At 37.9% G+C, this 17,187-nt stretch overlaps 1 protein-coding gene across 2 annotated transcripts in view; it reads left to right on the forward strand.

Annotated features, from left to right (window-relative positions):
* Positions 1–17,187, forward strand: part of SPATS2L (spermatogenesis associated serine rich 2 like) — a 199,766-nt gene that overhangs the window by 134,805 nt on the left and 47,774 nt on the right. For both annotated transcript variants that reach the window (XM_056111822.1, XM_056111821.1), the window contains exons 5-6: positions 5,125–5,174; positions 7,714–7,960. In XM_056111822.1, the coding sequence (XP_055967797.1) occupies positions 5,125–5,174; positions 7,714–7,960 (297 nt within the window). The remainder of the gene's footprint in view (positions 1–5,124; positions 5,175–7,713; positions 7,961–17,187) is intronic.

Here is a 17,187-nt window from a genome sequence, read left to right on the forward strand (position 1 = left end):
GCGCCCATCCTCCACCACCACGGGTCCCAGCATCTCTCCCACCCCCCATCCCCCTATCCCACCCTGCCTCCGTGGCAGGGCATTCCTTTTTGTTCTCTCTCCTTTTGGGTCCTGTGGTTTGCAAGAGAGGCATTGAGTGGCAATCATGTTTGGTCTATAGTCTACTTTTAGCAAAAATATGCATGACTTTAAAATCATATATATATGTATATATATATATATATATATATATATATCCATAACAAAAGATAGATTTTGGAAGTTCCACCATTAAAAAAAGAAATATATGGACTGGAATATAGCTTAGCAGTAGAGCACTAGTCTTTTATTTTTTTTTCTTTTGGGGTCATACCTGGCTGCTCAGAGGTTAGTCCTACCTCTGTACTCAAGAATTACTCCTGGCAGTGCTTGGGAGACCATATGGGATGCCGGCGAACCCAGGTCAGCCTCATGAAAGGCAAATGCTCTACCCGCTGTACTATCACTGCGGCCCAAGCACTAGTCTTTTATATTACTGTTCTTAAGCTTGACCCCCAGCACCACAAAAACATATTAAGAACATTAAAAATAAGATTTTTAGTTTGTTAGAATCCCATTTTTAAATAAAAATATCCCCTGATTAATGGGAGAAAATATTTGCATATGATACTTCCGATAAAAAATACTTTTGATCACTAAACTTAGCAACAAACAATCCAGTGACCCCATCCATAAATGGAGTGAGAAGATGAACAGTAGATGTTATCTTTCTAAAGATAATGTATGGATGGCCAGGAAGCATATGAAAAAAAATGCTCATCATCACTCATAATTAGAGAAATGCAAACCAAAACAAGAATGAGATATCATCTCATACCACTGAGAATGGCACATATCAAAAATTCTGGAAATTTTTTTTATAGTGTTAGTAGGGTAGTGGTGAGAAAGGAGCCCTCATTCATTATTGGTGGAAATGTCTTCTGGTTCAACCTTCAAGGAAAGCAATATGGAGTTTTTCCAAAAAAAAATAGAAATAGAATTCCCGTATGATTCAGCAATACCACTTCTTGGCACCTATCCCCCAAATACAAAAGCACTCATTCAAAAGGGTATATGCACACTTATGTTCATCTCTGTACTCAGTACAGTACCCTATATGAAAACAACCCAAATCCCAACTACAGCTTAATGGATCAAAAAGTTGTAGTATATATACTCAATTGAATACTATGCAGCTCTAAGAAGGAACAGAATCACTCATTTTGCAGCAAAATATAGGAACGAGAGGGCACCATACTGAATGAAGTCAGAATGAAAGGGACAGGATCTGTCTCATCATATGTGAGACTTAAAGATACACAGCAGGGTAGCAACAAAAGTCCAAAGGCAGCATAATGGGGGAACTGACCCACAAAATTGAGTTTGGAAGTGGGGGAGGCAGGGGAAGGTGAAATGGGAGGTTGGGTTCCTTGAATTCAAGGAGGGGCTGAGTTCCTTGGGGGAGGGAAAAGGGTATACTAGTGATGGACATGGTTTTGGAATTATGTTCATGGGAAACCATTGTTAATATTATTATAAACAAAAAAATAATTGTTTTTAATTATCACCTAAACAAAAGAATAAAATTTTGAGGCAGGGGTCAGAGAAATAGTACAGCAGGTGCAATTCTTGCCTTGCACACAGCTGACCCAGGATCGATTCTTGGAACCCCATATGGTCTCCCAGTCCCTGCTAGGAATGATCCTGAGCACAGAATCAGGAGTAAGTCCTGAGAATCACCGTATGTGACTGAAAACCAAAAAAACAAAATAGACAAACTGTACCCAGTTTTTAAAGGGTCACAGTCACGGTCCTCCCATTGTTCATCAATTTGCTCGAGCGGGCCCAGTAACGTCTCCATTGGAGACTTCGTTGTTACTGTGTCTGGCATATCGAATACGTCACGGGGAGCTTGCCAGGCTCTGCCGTGCGCGCGAGATACTCTCGGTAACTTGCCGGGCTCTCCGAGAGGGGCGGAGAAATCGAACTCGGGTCGGCCATGTTGGCTGCATGCAAGGCAAACGCCCTACCACTGTGCTATCACCCTTAAAGGGTATATATTAAAGGGTATATATTATTATAATACTATTAATGCCAATGCCTACTGGTTGCTATTAGAATTGTCTTTTATTTGATGGTGTCCAGTGTCCTTCTATGAACGAAGGATAATTCATTTCATCCTTGTGTGGAAAGTTTTCTCAGTGCTTCAGCCAGGGTAAAACTACTTGTCCTTTTATGATTAGAGTCATTGAACTTTTTGCTTGTGTCATCTAAGAGGGTTTATTCTTCAGTTTATATTAACTTATTATTTCAAAATTACATAAATAGAATATCAGTTCATCTTTCTTTTCCTCTAGAACTTTCTTGCTTTCTTGAAAAAAAAAGGCAGATTTTTAAACAGCTCATTGTTAGTGATATCATGAAACCTAAAGTCACAGGAATGTGTTTATTCTATAAATTTTAATTCTCCTTTCCTAATGAAATTAAAGTTTCATTTATAAACACAAAGCTCATTTCTGTCTTTTATTATCATTTATCTTCTGTCCAGGTATCAGTTTGTTTTGTAAATATGAAACTGAAAGACTAATCTGAAACCACCAGGGAAGAACTCTCAACACATTCTGTTTTTTCCTATTGATACTTGATTGGTCCTTGAAGTAGAATAATCTTCCTAATTTTTGACACATATAATTTTATTTCGGGAAGGTCTTGGAATCAAGCAGTATGTTCATATTCTGAGCTTCTTGGTCAAGGTTTAAGATATCCTAATTAGGTTCAAAATGATTATCATTCAGAATAGACCTGCAGGCTGAGAGTACACAAGTTTCTGACTCTTTTCCCTGCCTTACATTCCAGCAGATAATCTTTAGTCATAAGAACAAGTAGGAGAGAATTTAATATTAATGTGATTGTGCAGCATGTGATTTTACAGTTTATCTCAAAATCATAAAAAAAATCATAAGAAACTAATTGGGGAAAAGAAATATGCACATCCTGGCTTAGATAAATTGTCTTTTTAGGTTTCACTTGCTAGTATCACTAGCAAGGAATAAGTGCTAGCCAAGGGAAGAGGTTATACTCTGGAAACTTCCTTCACTTGAATTAAGTCCCCCACTAAGTGTTCCCTGAGGAAAGTTTCTGTTACAGAGTGACTTTGATGAAATGCACAGATGCTCAGAAACTAATAGACATCATCAGATCTTTCGTATTTCTTTTTGTCTTTTTTTGTAATTTTTTCCTTATCTTTGATTTACAGCATTAGGGAATTTCAGGGGATATCTTTACATCTCAGGTGCATACAGTACGTTATTCACCACCATATTGACTATTGAATTCAACATTCCTACTATTTTTTTCTTGCCAGCTATAAGACTTTTTATTTTAAAAAATGTGTTTATTGCCAAGAAACCTCATCTCATTTAGTTTCCAATGGGAAAAGGTCCTTAAAAACTACTGAGAATCACAAATATCTGTTAGGAGTTACTTAGGAGGCACATTAAAAGCACTGTATCTATGCAGCTTAAAAAAAACTCCCAAGTAATTTCAGTATAATTAAAATTTAATAATAGCAGTTTCAAAAATCCACTATAAACATGGTAGTTCTTCAGAATTACTCTCTAAAAGCTCATTGTCTAAATTGCAACTAGAATTTATGTCAAAACATGAAAATTAGAAGAATAATTGAATATTGCAGTTGAAAGCAGTAAGCAACTCATCTCCTTCCTCTGATTAAAAAGAAGAGTATTTAACATTTTTAAATGTGATTTTATTTAGAAAACAGAAGTTTTTTCTATAAGTAAGAAGTACCCTAAAGATTATTAGCCACTCAAGTGACTTACTAAGAAACCTAATGAAAATTGCTTCCTGGAGTTCTTCAAAAGAAAAATTCTGTGAACATTAACTCACTGGGCAAATTAGAGAAAGACCAGCCCAGTTAATAAAAAGTCTGAATTATAGCTTACTCTTAAGTACAGACTTATTATTTCAAGTACATGCAACTCAAGCCTAAAAAGATCATCGAATTGGAAACTTCGAACAGATAGGGATAATTAACCTATTTAAACATCAGTCTAAGCATTATGGCCTGCTTATCTATCAATGACAGCAGACTCAATAATTTGTATCCTACTGATTTTAAATTTTTTATGTAAAGACCAGCCTGAAGTTCATCTCTGTTTAGCCAACATATTCTTTGTCAAAATCTGTTCTTATAAGGTGTGAAATAAAATGCTTAAAAATGTTTTAAAATATACATTTCAGAAATATTCTTTTAGAAGTACCTATTTCTATGTAAAAACAACTGAGTTTTCATTACCAATAACTTATTGTTGAAATTACCTTCAACCTAGTTGGACTGAGTGAAGATCTTTGTTAGGCTATGTGGAAATGGCTATTTTTAGCTGACTGGTGGTAAAACTTTTGTTTTCCATAATTTCATAACTTAATCAGATCAGCCTTTTCCTCTGAGCCCCTGCATTTCCACAAATATATGTGAATGACATTGACATAACCTGAGACTCAACTTGTCACTTAAGGAACTTCTCTTGTTTCAACGTGGAAGCCTTGCAAAGACCACATCATATCCCTGTCCACATTGACAAGAGTAAAGCCAACATATGATAATCTGCCTTTCTTACACCCTGCAAATTGTGAACATAAAAGCAGAAGCAGAAAAAGAGCAGGAATAACCCTCAATAAAGCTGTGATTCACATGATTAATAATATTCAAAATCCCAACTTTGGTCTGAAAGATTATAGGTGTTTTAATTCATATAGCAAACAGAACAATTTTAATTCTACCTATGACAACAGCGCTATCAGAAAATTCTCAAGATATATAACTTTTTCTCCAAGACAACATAATGATAAAAGAAAAAGAGCTCCACGGAATGAGGCTTAATATTTTGATAAAACTGAGATCATGCAGTGAATTAGATGAAAATCTGGAAATAAAAAAGTGATACTGGCATTTTATTAAGGTAGGATGTATGAAAACATGGAAACATTCCCCCCAAAATTGCTACCAAGATGAAAAAATGGAGCTGAAGTTTATGTGGTGGTTTATTCTGTGACTATATATGTTGAATATTCTTTATCTTTATCTAGGCAGTGCAATTCAAGTTCTAAAAGAATGGAATATGACAGGAAAAAAGAAGGTAAGATTAATATTGATCGAAAACAACATCTTCAATCAAAATTTCCATGCTGTTGTCATTGTAAGAAGGCGGCCCACTTTATGTTGCTTCCACTGATATTAATATGCACACCCAGAAAACTGCCAGGTTCACAGCACTCTGAAATCACTCACCCTCCATTCTGATGCCTTTGTTTCTGTTCAGCATTTTTAACTACCAGGTGTGCCTAGGAAGTCCCAGAGTTTTTTTTTTTTTTTTTAAGTATTAAGGGAACTGAGCCAGAGAATTCAAAGGATTTAAAACATTAACTTGCCTGAACATATCCTGTAGCACAAAGGGGAAAAAAATAATGGGGAGTGTTCTAAAGATGCTTGAAAAGCTCAATATATTTTCCACATGCTTTTTCCAACTTCAAGCATCTGTCCAAGGTCATCCTGAGTTCTGAGCTATAGCTTTAATCAGAGAAGGAAAGAAAATGCCCTCAAAACCTAGTAAGGAAGGGGAGGCCCTGATCTCCCTGCTTGAGAGGCCTGGCAGTCTGCTCCCGCTCCTGGAGAGGGGGAAGGAGAGCTGACTCAGCCCCATTCGGATGACTGTTTTCTATCTGCTCAGTCCACTTCCAGCCCACACGGGCCTTTCACTGCCTTCACACACCTTCCTGGTCTACGAATGTGCTCACCGGCATGTTAAAGAACAGCTCTATTGCTCTGGGCCTGTAATCTGTTTTGTGACTCGCACCAAAAAAAAAAAAAAAAAAAAGGTTGAGCAGCTTCTCTTTCCAGTGTCCACCCCACCCCACTGTTTCACTGCAAGGCCAACTTTGGGGTCTCCCAGAATATCTATGCCAGTCTGACCAGTCTGAACTTCCCCTAGAGGAAAGGTCTCAGGCCTGAGAATAGTTTTTAAACAAAACAAAAGCAGTGTATTTTTTCGTAAAACCTCAAGATTACTGAAATTATTGGAACTGTTCATTACCCCCTCCTTTTGTTTTTCTCCTCTGAGTTTCATGTAGAATTAGGAGTTTGTTTAACTTTTGAATGCCACCATCTTTAACAATCTCTGCTTATCTTTAATCATAGTTTCCCAAACTTGTGTTTGAGATGAACACTATTTGCAAGCGATTGAAAAGCAGTATTTACTCTTACATGGAAAATTTTTTTAGATATGTGGTTTGGATCTTAAATCTTTTCAATGTGAAATAAAGAGCAGAAGCAGTTGCAACCCTGACTCATCACTGAACCTCCCTGTTAGAGGTTCAATGGGAACATGGTATCGCCAGCCCAATAATTGGGAAAAGGAGGGGGGCGTTAGGGGGAACAGTAACGGGGGAATCTGGAGGGGTGGAGAAGGGAACCGAACCCTTCCCCTCATCCAATAACAGCTCCTGTCTCACCTAGAGGGGGAGCCTTTACTCAGACATGATTGTGGTTTCAAAGGTAGAGAAGGTAAACAGGAAGAAGAATTTTAAAAAAAAATAGGTTTTTTTTTTAACTTCTTTTGAAGAAGCAAGCTCAACTGGTACTCCCCAGTGCAGCAGGCAGGACTATGCTGATGAGCTGTTACCTGTTCTCATTAAGGCCTGCACAGTAAGGGTTTGTGAATGTTAAGTGCAATTGACTGTATCCCTCAATTCAAAACCCAAGTTAACATTCATGCTATAGAGATAGCATCTTAATTTTCTACTATCACTAAATATTGATTGTTTAGGCAATGGAGAGAGGCAGTGAAACCCTATTCAGTTGTGAACATTGAGGCCTAAGAAATTTCACTTGCTAAAATGTAAGTTTGTGCATTTGTTTTGATGCCAATAAATTGAAGTCTTGTAATGCCATTCATTTACAGCTGTTCAGTTCAGAGGCCAGCCATGCAGTTCAGGTCGAGGTGGCCCCAGATCAGGCTGGCATGGTATCGCAGCTGTTTCAGTCCTGCTTAAATATTCATAGATCTGATTATGAGTCCTGTGGCTGGCTGGGACTTCCTGGAAAGTGGCAGCAGTCCCAGGAATTTACCGGCTGGTGGACACCTTTTTGATAGATTCCCACCTTGAAATTTGGGGATCTGCCTTCTACTTCCTTGTTTTGACTAGGAATTTCCTGCCTTTCCCATATCAATCAACCCTCATCCACCATGTTCCTTCCTCCCCAGAGTATCAGAGCATTCATGGTCCTCTTGCCTCCTTCCTTCCCTGCTTCCCAACCGAAAGTGCATGCTCTTCTCCAATGACAGGATAACAATCCAGGTGCTTTCAGAACAAGACATTACTATATTATTCATCGTGTGCATACCTCAAATACTGTCTCAGTTATTTAAGATATTTCTTTGTAATTTTTTTCAAGAACCCTTTTTGATGAGTATGTTAATGAGGTAACAGTTGTTTATTACAGATTTAATGAGAATATATGTACACTAATTGAGAAGTTAATAAAGACTTTTATGTTTTTACCCCTTCCCTTACAATATTAGGGAGACAACCATGGTAGCATACCTCATTTTGATCTTTCAGGTTCACCTTCCATATCAAGGTGAATAATACCAACTTCCCATTTGCTTCCCATTCTAGAACAATAAGAGAAAAAGAAGCAAGTCCAAGCAGCATCAGGGTAACAAAGATGCTAAAGACAAGGCAGAGCGACTGGAAGCAGGGTCCCTGCACCCACCAACACCACAGATACAAAATGGCCATATGAATGGCTGTGAGAAGGACAGCTCATCCACTGACTCTGCCAGTGAGAAGCCAACTCTTATCTCCCGTGAGAAAAAGATCTCAATACTTGAGGAACCTTCCAAGGCACTCCTTGGTGTCACAGGTTGGTAGTTTCTAAATTGCTTAGGAAGACATCAGAGCACAGGGAACCCTTAGGGCAATCATAGTGCCTGTGGAGATTGTTGAAAGTAAAAGGTTGTTCTTCTCCAGTGTACATGGATTCAGTCTTCCTGCAGAGTGTGGGGTCCAGAAGGAATGTAACAGTACCAGGGAACAGATGCTCAGTCAGAAGAGGTTGGTTTTTTTTTCTCCTTCCTTCCTTAAAAATCATGTTCTAAGATGTATCAGGATTATCACGAAGATTGAAATTCCAATTTAAAGAAATTTTCTTTCTAGATAGCTTTGCTAGGAAAGAAGAGGAATAATTGATAATAAGAGAAAATGTTAGGGGGCTGGAGTGATAGCACAGTGGGTAGGGCATTTGCCTTGCATTTAGCCAACCCGGATTTGATTCCCAGCATTCCATATGGTCCCCGAGCACTGCCAAGAGTGATTCCTGAGTGCAGAACCAGGAGTAACCCCTGAACATCGCTGGGTGTGACCCAAAAAGCAAAAAGTAAAAAAAAAATAAATAAAGTTAGGGATCAGAGTGATAATACAATGGGTAGACACTTGGCATGCAGGTGGCTGACCTGAATTCAATCCGTGACATCCAATATGGTCCCTTGAGTCTCACCAAGAGTGATGATCCCTGAGTGCAAAGCCAGGAGTAAGCTCTGAGCACTGCTGAATAAAGACTACCCCCCCCCCCAAAAAAGATATGTTATTATAGGTAGACAAAATTAAGTCCTGGTATTTTATGTGACAGACATAACCTTCCAGGATATTTGGATTAAAAATGTTTATTATTTTTCCTTAGCTATTAATTAATTTACAGGACTGCTGCATGATCCTGGATATATCATTTCATCTCTTAGTTTCCCATTGCGTTTCCATCAAACCAGGAAACTAATGTAATCTAGATCAATGGTCTTCAATATTCTCTGACCCAGTATTTCGCTTTTATAACAAATCTGAAAAGATGATACACCTAGAAACAAATGCCAGAAAATGAAAATATAAGAAATTCAGGAACAGCTGAAATAGACAGCCTGATAGAGGAGTCAGATGTTCACACCCACTTACAATGAATCACTTTGTACTTAAAAGAAGGAACACAGTAGTTCACTGGATTTTTGTGGTCACTGTTTCTTTAAATTTAGCCAATGATGTCAGAGCTAAATAAGTTTATTTTTATGGGCACAAAATCACTGTAAATCCAGCTGCCACAGTGCAGACTGTTACAGTTGATGGTTGTCATCTCACATATCGTGACTGCTGGTGAGGCTGCCATGTGGTTTTTCCACATGGTGGAAAACTCTTGGTAGAGTTCTGAGTGCCATGAAGTGCACTTCTTAATTTATGCAGTAGTTTGAATCTAGAATCTACATAAATCTTAAAAATTCATAGGTGAACTATACACAAGGCTACTCTGTGTTTATGTGTAAGTTGATAAAGAGGATAAGAGATAGTTCAGCACACAAGTAATCCTTTGTTGTGCAGAATTCCTCTGATTGTAAGTCATCCAACATCCTGCTATCTCCCACTTCCCCCACCTCGCCCCAACACACCCACAGAATCATTTTGGTACATTTTTAAACATCCCATTAGTTTGAAAATGCCTGCTCCTAAGAGGCATCCCTCTGTGAGATACACAGTACCAGAGGATTCCCAACGTTCTTCTAGTTATAAAATCCAGATTTTATAGTCAGTGACTTGTAAAACTTTTTTTACATACAAAGCGCTACGCAATTAGAACACAGTAGATTCCGAGCCTGTGTTTTGCCACAACTGAGGGGAAGTCACACTCTTACCCCTTTGAATAATAGGCAAAGAGTTGCCCCTTCATCTCAGTGACCCAGGGAGGCACCATGGGAACAATGGGACAGATGGACCCACACAATAGCATCTCTGGAGAGGACTTGATAAGTAAACCAGAGCTGGGAGAACTTGGCTTCGCCTTTCAGCTCTCTCCAGGCAGTGCTCACATGACATTCCACAGTGAGCAATAAGCACCCTTCCTTGGAAGAACTCAGTCTCATGGAAGATATGGAAAGCAAAATAGCAGTGAGGAAGCACTAAATAACTTTCATTAGTGTGACATCTTGTACTTCACTTTGAAAACAGATTAGTAAATTGTTAAATGGTTCACAAAGCACTAATTTTCTTCCATAAATGTTTTACCTAAAACTCCTTTATAACTGAATGCTGTAATTCAGATCATTCTTATCACACAATGATATTGTAAAAGCAAAAAAGCAACAAAAAATTACCAATTTATGTTTAGAATCTCAATTTTTCAGGAATATTTAAAACCAATTTTTACTATACCCAGCATTTTCAGAATGTTTTGATTTATAACTAGGGCAGGAAAAAGAAATTAAATAACTGAGTGGCAGATTCCCAACTTTACTTGTTATTGCTTTCACATGAATTACTTTCAAAATGTAATTACTCAAGTTGTTCTTTCGATATCAATCATAGACCTAAAAGCCTAGCATATATATTTACTTATAATTCATACCTTCTTCCTGAAATAATTTGGGTAACTATCAAGTGTTGACATAAGAGCAATGCAATACCAAAGTGCTTTACTTCATAAGTGGATGGCTGCCTTGAAAGTTAAGTACCCATCCATGTGTTCTCTATAGCAGGGGACTTCTATAAACCTTAACATGGAACTTTCTGTGTAGAGATCTTTGTCACATACAACCAACCTAGTATCCTCTCAATTTTGTAAGCTGAGCATGAAGAAACTGAGGTTTTTCATTATTATTTGTCACTGGTTCATTCCAGATCTATGCTTCATGAAAATTTTCTGTTAAGGAATAAATAATGGTAATGGAAAGCATTAGATGTTTTTGCAAAGTCAATGAAATCCTCCTCTTGAAGTTAGTTATTACCTTTATTAGCAACTCTCATTATGCACAGTTTATAGTTTGTTTTTCCTTCCCAAAGGTGGCAAAGGTTCAGATGTGAGAGTGATCTGACTGTGACATCTGTTACCCCATTGATTGCCAGGGTTGATTCGGCTCATCTTGCTGGTTAGGCAGGTGTCCCCTTCATCCTCTCCATGTGTGTCCCTCCTAAAACTGCGCACTAGTGAATAGAGACAGGCTGTTCTTCAGTTGAGGCATACAAATAGCTGCACTCCCCGGCTAGAACCTTCAAACAGGCTCTCGAAGACATAATAGATTCATCAAGTAGTTAATACCCCTTTTTACATCAAATAACTTTAAAATACTTGTTCAGTCCCTTGGAAATTCTGAGGCCTCTATGTAGATAGCTCATGGTCAAATATTAAGGTCTTGTACATTCTGCACTCCACTTGAGTTGTCTCCTGGAACTAAAAGGATATGAATGATCCTTCACTCTTGCGACCCCTTTTTATAGAAGTGGAAAACAAGGTCCCTCAAGATCGAGAAGCTGAGAAAACAACCCACACCTTGTGGTAACTCTCTTTGGAAAAGTCCTGCCTCAAATCCTTGTGATTTTATGATATGTTGAAGGACTCCATAACTTCTAAAACATATGTGATTGAAAATTTAGGGGGGAAGTAATCATAACAATGCCAGATAATAATTTTCTGTATTTCTGCTGGTTCAAAGTAAAAGAAATCTCCAGTCTGCTAGTCATGAACATTTATCAAGCTTTCCAATAACGAACTGACTTAAGAAAGTCAGCCCTGAATGCCCAGCTGGGCAGCAGGCTGTGCACATGTGGAATGCCCGTTTTATCTTTATGTAACACCTTGACATTCAAGATCTCTCTTTTTGAAAATTTGAAACATAATCATTTTCTGGTAATGGAAAAGTTAGCTTTTGAGATATATGCAGGTGGTTCAGGGGTGTTAGTGTGACTTCCTACATGAAAAATAACCACCCAAAGCATCGTCATTTCAGGCAGTAAATATAGCACTGCCGAGTGGGACAATGCTGCATGTCAGCATATAGATTAGAAGTTTAGGAGTTTGTTTAAACTTAGTGCAAAATTACTTTTTTTATGCCTTGGAGTATTTTTTCCTATATTTTAGAATTTTTAATAATTACTTAAATTAGACCTTTTACATAATATAATCAGGTTTTTCGCCATTGGTCCAACTAGAAAGTTAGGCAAGGAGTAGATCAGAATTGATTTTTACCAAAAAATAATGCTAAAATGCTTCTATGCCTGAGGCCTCAACTAACTGTCTAGATTTTGGGACCGTATCCAGCTGTGCTCAAGATATACTCCTGGCTCTGTGCTCAGGGATCACTCCTAGCAACACTCAGGGGAAACCTTATGTAATACCCAGGATTAAAATGGGGTTGGCCTTGTGCAAGACAAGAATCTCAGCTCCTGTACTATCTCTCTGGCCACTGCACTTACTTAAAGTCAGATTGCTTATATCTAGCAGCTGATCACCATATGGGCCAGAATGGAAATTCACAGTCTTACATTATCTTTCTCAAAAGGCACAATTCCTTTTGCCTTTCTCCCACTAGATTAACTTCCCAGTGAATAGGAAAGAAGCAGAATGTGGGTCAGTCACCAGCATCATGGAGATGAAGAGGCAGGGTTCTCCTTGGTTTCAGCTCCTCTTTCCAATTTCAGCAGACTTCCTTTCTCTCCTATCCTCTTATAGAACATCCTGGGAGGCCAGCTTTACTGTCACTTATGCCTTGTCTTAAACAGAAGGCTTCCTGCTGCACTCAGTGCCTGCCTCAACCCGGACTCTGTATTCTGCCCTGCACCAGAAAGCAGGAACACATTCTCCATTTCGGCATGGTGCTGGGCACAAAACCGCTTTGTCAATCTCAGGAGAGAAAATGGGAGAGAAAGGGTCCTATTCCTCATATGTCCTCTTGGTTTTTTTTTTTTAAGGCATAAAAACAACTGACCAGAATGTTTGACAGTAATTTTATGGTGTGTGTCTCTCTAAGATTTCTAAGCAGGCTATCTGAGATTGCTGTTGGCACTGACCTCAAGATTATATCCCTTGCTTCTCTAAACTCCATACTGGCCCACAAGATTAGAAAAGATCAATAAGAAGAAAGCAGCTTGCCTAGAACTTACATAGTAAAGCCAAATGGATACTTTCCAAGATCTCAGTGGAGCCAGCTAGCTAATGAAAGAAAGCCATGTAATATCAGAGCTAAGAACAAAGGCTTTAGCATTAGATTTGTTTGGATCAAAATCTTGGCTTCATCACCTCCTAGGTGTGTGACCTGGGACAAATCAACCCTCTATATCTCAGCATCCCCTCCTACAAAACAGAAAATTAATCTCCGCTCTATAAGATCGTGGTGAGCAGTGAGGTCCATAAAGAGATTAGCACAGCATCTCAGAGAAAACCCTCAAATCATTTGTTTTTCTAGCTAGTAAAGTATTTTTTAAGCATCTGACATGTGTCACAAATTCTTTAAGAAGAAACAGAGCGAGCACAAAAACAATTGCCACTCTGGAGTTTACATTCTGTTTGGAGCTGGTGGGAGACTAGAGTGGAAGAGATGAACATAATAAACCAGAATACAACTAAGTTTCTGAAATAGAGAATATAATAAACATTATAGAGGTCTCAAAGGAGATCATGGTTGTTCAAGCCCTATAAGATTATATTGGTGTAAACAACTAATTTTATTTAAACTTTAATTAAGGACTTTAGCTGAGACCCCTATAAAATTATAACCATATATGCTTACTTTTTTTAAGATATAAAACTTTATTAATCTAGACAACAGACTTTTATATGAACTGTGATATGAACCTGCATTTTCAAATTCCTATTTTAAAGCATACAGGGTACAACTTGTCGTTATTCTCATTCCCTATTATTTCAGCATCAAAATACTTGGACTTAACTCTAGGCTATAGTTATGTCTCAGCCTCCACTTCCAGCATCACCATGTCAGGTAACATTTGGGAGGCCTTAGGTGGGATTTTTCATGACTGCCTTTGTTTCCTTTCTCTGTGTATGGCAAAGGTAAAAGAGAAAGAGCCAGGCACAAAAGGTCATGGCATGAGGGGAAGGAATACAAAACATATGGGTAATTTTATTCCAAACCACTCACTGCAAGCCTAAAGCAAAAGCACTAAACAATTCAGTTTTGAATAACTGATGCCTTCTTTTCCACTTATACTTGTTGACTAGATTTCAGTGACAAGATTTCAGTTACTTAATTTGATGGAATGCTCAGCTTGCAGAAAACAAGGTGCTATCTGAAGAAAGTTTAAAGAGTTTGAATACTCTTAAGTAACCATAAAGTGCAATGAGAATTGAGCCTGTTTTGCAGATTCAGTGAAACAATTCAAAACAGATTGCATCTCATATAATTTACAATACAATTTATTAATTTTGTTACTATAATTATTATGTATAATAATTGTTATAAATAAACATGAAATGATTTTAATGATATACCTTACAGAGGAAAACCTGGTAAGGACAATATAGGAAAACTAGAAGATTTGTTTTCAGTCAGAAAGTTACCAGTTTTTTTACCCTCTGATGAATTTTCATAAGATTTGAATAAAATAAAGTATTTGATAAGTTATTACAAGACAAGACTGATTCACATAAAATGTGTGTTTTGATCTGTTCCAAAGTAATTGGTTCCTCTGAGTATCTGTTAATTACCCTGTCACATCGAGATAGAAAAAATATGAAACTTGCAAATCAAGGTGGACAATAATTGTAATGTGATAAGCATTTTCTTGGGACTTCATTACCAGACCATTATTCTGTCGTATCTTAAGATTCTTCTTGACCAGAGTGGTATTACAGCGGCTAGAGTGCTTGACTTGGACAACCCTAACCTGGCACTCAGGCATCACTGCAGTCAGAAGTGATCCCTGAGCATAGAGCCAGGAGGAAGTCCTGAGCACCACTAGGTATGACCCAAAATCAAAACAAGAAAAGAGTTATCTTTACTACTGTCCCTATTTCTTCATTTACTATTTATCAAACAGTTCGTTGTAGTTTACAATCTCATCTCTTCAAATAAGTTTCTCCCCCTTTTTCATTTACCAAAGACCTCAAATATGAAATCTAGCGAAATTTTTGGTCTTTATTTTGCCTTTTCCTTTCAGCAACATTTAACACCATTGACCTCTCTATCCTTAATTATTCCTATATTTCCTTTTGGTTACTATGACAACCGCAGCTTTTAAATTTTCCTCCTCAGTCTTCATTGTTTCTCTGTTTATTTCGGGGTTGTTCTCCTCTACCTAGCTGTTAGTTGTTGAAACTCCTAGAGGCTTGGTTAATTCTAAGTTCTTTCTTATATAGTTATACTTTCCTTTCAGATCACTTCAACCATACGCTAGCTTTAATTATGTAAGCTGACTCACAAATTCATCTTCCCCATCCAGGCTATTTAGACATTTTTACTTTGACATTTCAAAGTATTTCAACCACATGCTCAAAACAAACTCATGATCTCACTTCCTGGTCTTAGCTTTCTTTAGTGTTCCTGATCTTACTATACCATCGACTTTTTTGTGCAAGCCAGAAATGTAGGCTTCAGCCATGATATTCTTCCCTTCTGGTCAGTCTCATTTGAGTATATCACTAAGTCCTCCTGGTTTTCACTTCTAGTTGCTTGTATAATCCATCTGCTTCTCACTGTCTTCCCACCAAAATCACCTTTCTCTTTTGCCTATGCTGTACAGTAATCCATCCACTTACTAGTGGACTACATCTAGCATTTTCTCTCTTTCCCCTCTGAATTAATTCTCTGCCCTGCAGACTTTTTTGAACACAACACTGAATTCTTAAAATAAAGACCAAAAATCTTACCCTGACCTCCAGGTCCAGCATAGTCTGATTCCTGTGTCCTACTCTTGCCTATCGTATGACACACCTGTTCCATTCTTCTCCCTATTCTGGCCATACGTTCTCATTTCTCAGGCCAGCCTGCCTATTGGTCAGGCTCAAGACAGGAACAGAAACCACATTGGGTATTTGAATGAATTGAATTTAGCACTAAGATTTGCTAACTGAAACAGGAGGAGAAGAATTACTAAGTGGGCTATTCTGGTTTAGATAGGGTAACTTTTACCACTCAGAAAATTGGACCATAACAGAACCAAGACTGGGGCAGGCCCTTTTATACAGTTCTGAAGATCATGTGGCTGTCAGAGAAATGTGCAGTTTTGTGGTAGGAGACAGAAAGAGAGAACTCATTGCAGTGCATTTAGTACGCTGTTGTGTAGAAGACAGATTATCATTGCTGTAGGATTCATCTTGAATGGACCTATTCAAAGGCACTATCTTTGGGAGGGGTGGAGGCAGGGGCTGGCATGGTATGAGGTATGAGAGCATCTGGAGCTTCCCTGCATAGTTTTATGATCAGTAATGAAGAATCAGGACCTAGGAGAGAAGGGTATCGATCCTGTCCTTATCCCCTTGCAGGGTCACTTTATTGCCCCTGCTGGCATTGCTAGCATTCTGCTTGCCTGCAAAAGAGAATTGTTTACAGAAACATTTCCAATATCAAAAAGTAGACCAAAAAAAGGGTGGACTTAGAGTCAAAAGATGGATAACTGGCACACAGCTGCCTCCTCACTTAAATGTTCTCTCTGCTTGCCATGAATGTTCCTGCCTCTTCATGTGATTAACTTATGTCATTTCAGGGGAGCTTGCTTGTTACTTCTTTGGGAAATTCCTTTTTGATATCTGTAGATAAAATTATGCCATGTATAGATTCTGAATACTATGTACTTTTTGTTCATAACAGTTATTAAAGTTGTAATCCTGAAGTTTGTAATTTTGTAGCTCTCACGCAGGCCTTTGTCGTGGTCTCTATTTGAATAATTAGTAATAAAAAATGCTTGGAGAAATGTATGTTAATTGTTAAAAATTAAGTTGTTGTATTACTTATGTAAGAGTGTTTATGGATTTTGCGTTTCTGGGTTCAGTAGGACTTAACTACTTCAAGGACTTTACTAGTTGAAGAAATTTGAAGATTTTCTTGTTAAGGTTTAAGGAGGGCAATATTTTACCTCCCAGAATTAATCACTAATAAATTTTATATTATCTAAATGCACAGATATATGGAATATTTTTCACAAGAGTAAGACTATTGTGGATTTTTTTGTGAGGGAAAGGTTTGTGCCATACCTGCAGTGGTCAGGAATCAAACCAGGGTTAGTTACATGTAAGACAAGTGTCTTACCCGCTATACTATCTCTAACCCCCATATGTGCATTTTTCACTTAACACAATTTCATGTTGTATACTCCTTTTTAAAT

Source organism: Sorex fumeus, unplaced genomic scaffold (genome assembly GCF_029834395.1).
Source record: "Sorex fumeus unplaced genomic scaffold, SorFum_2.1 ptg000014l, whole genome shotgun sequence".
NCBI lineage: Eukaryota > Metazoa > Chordata > Mammalia > Eulipotyphla > Soricidae > Sorex > Sorex fumeus.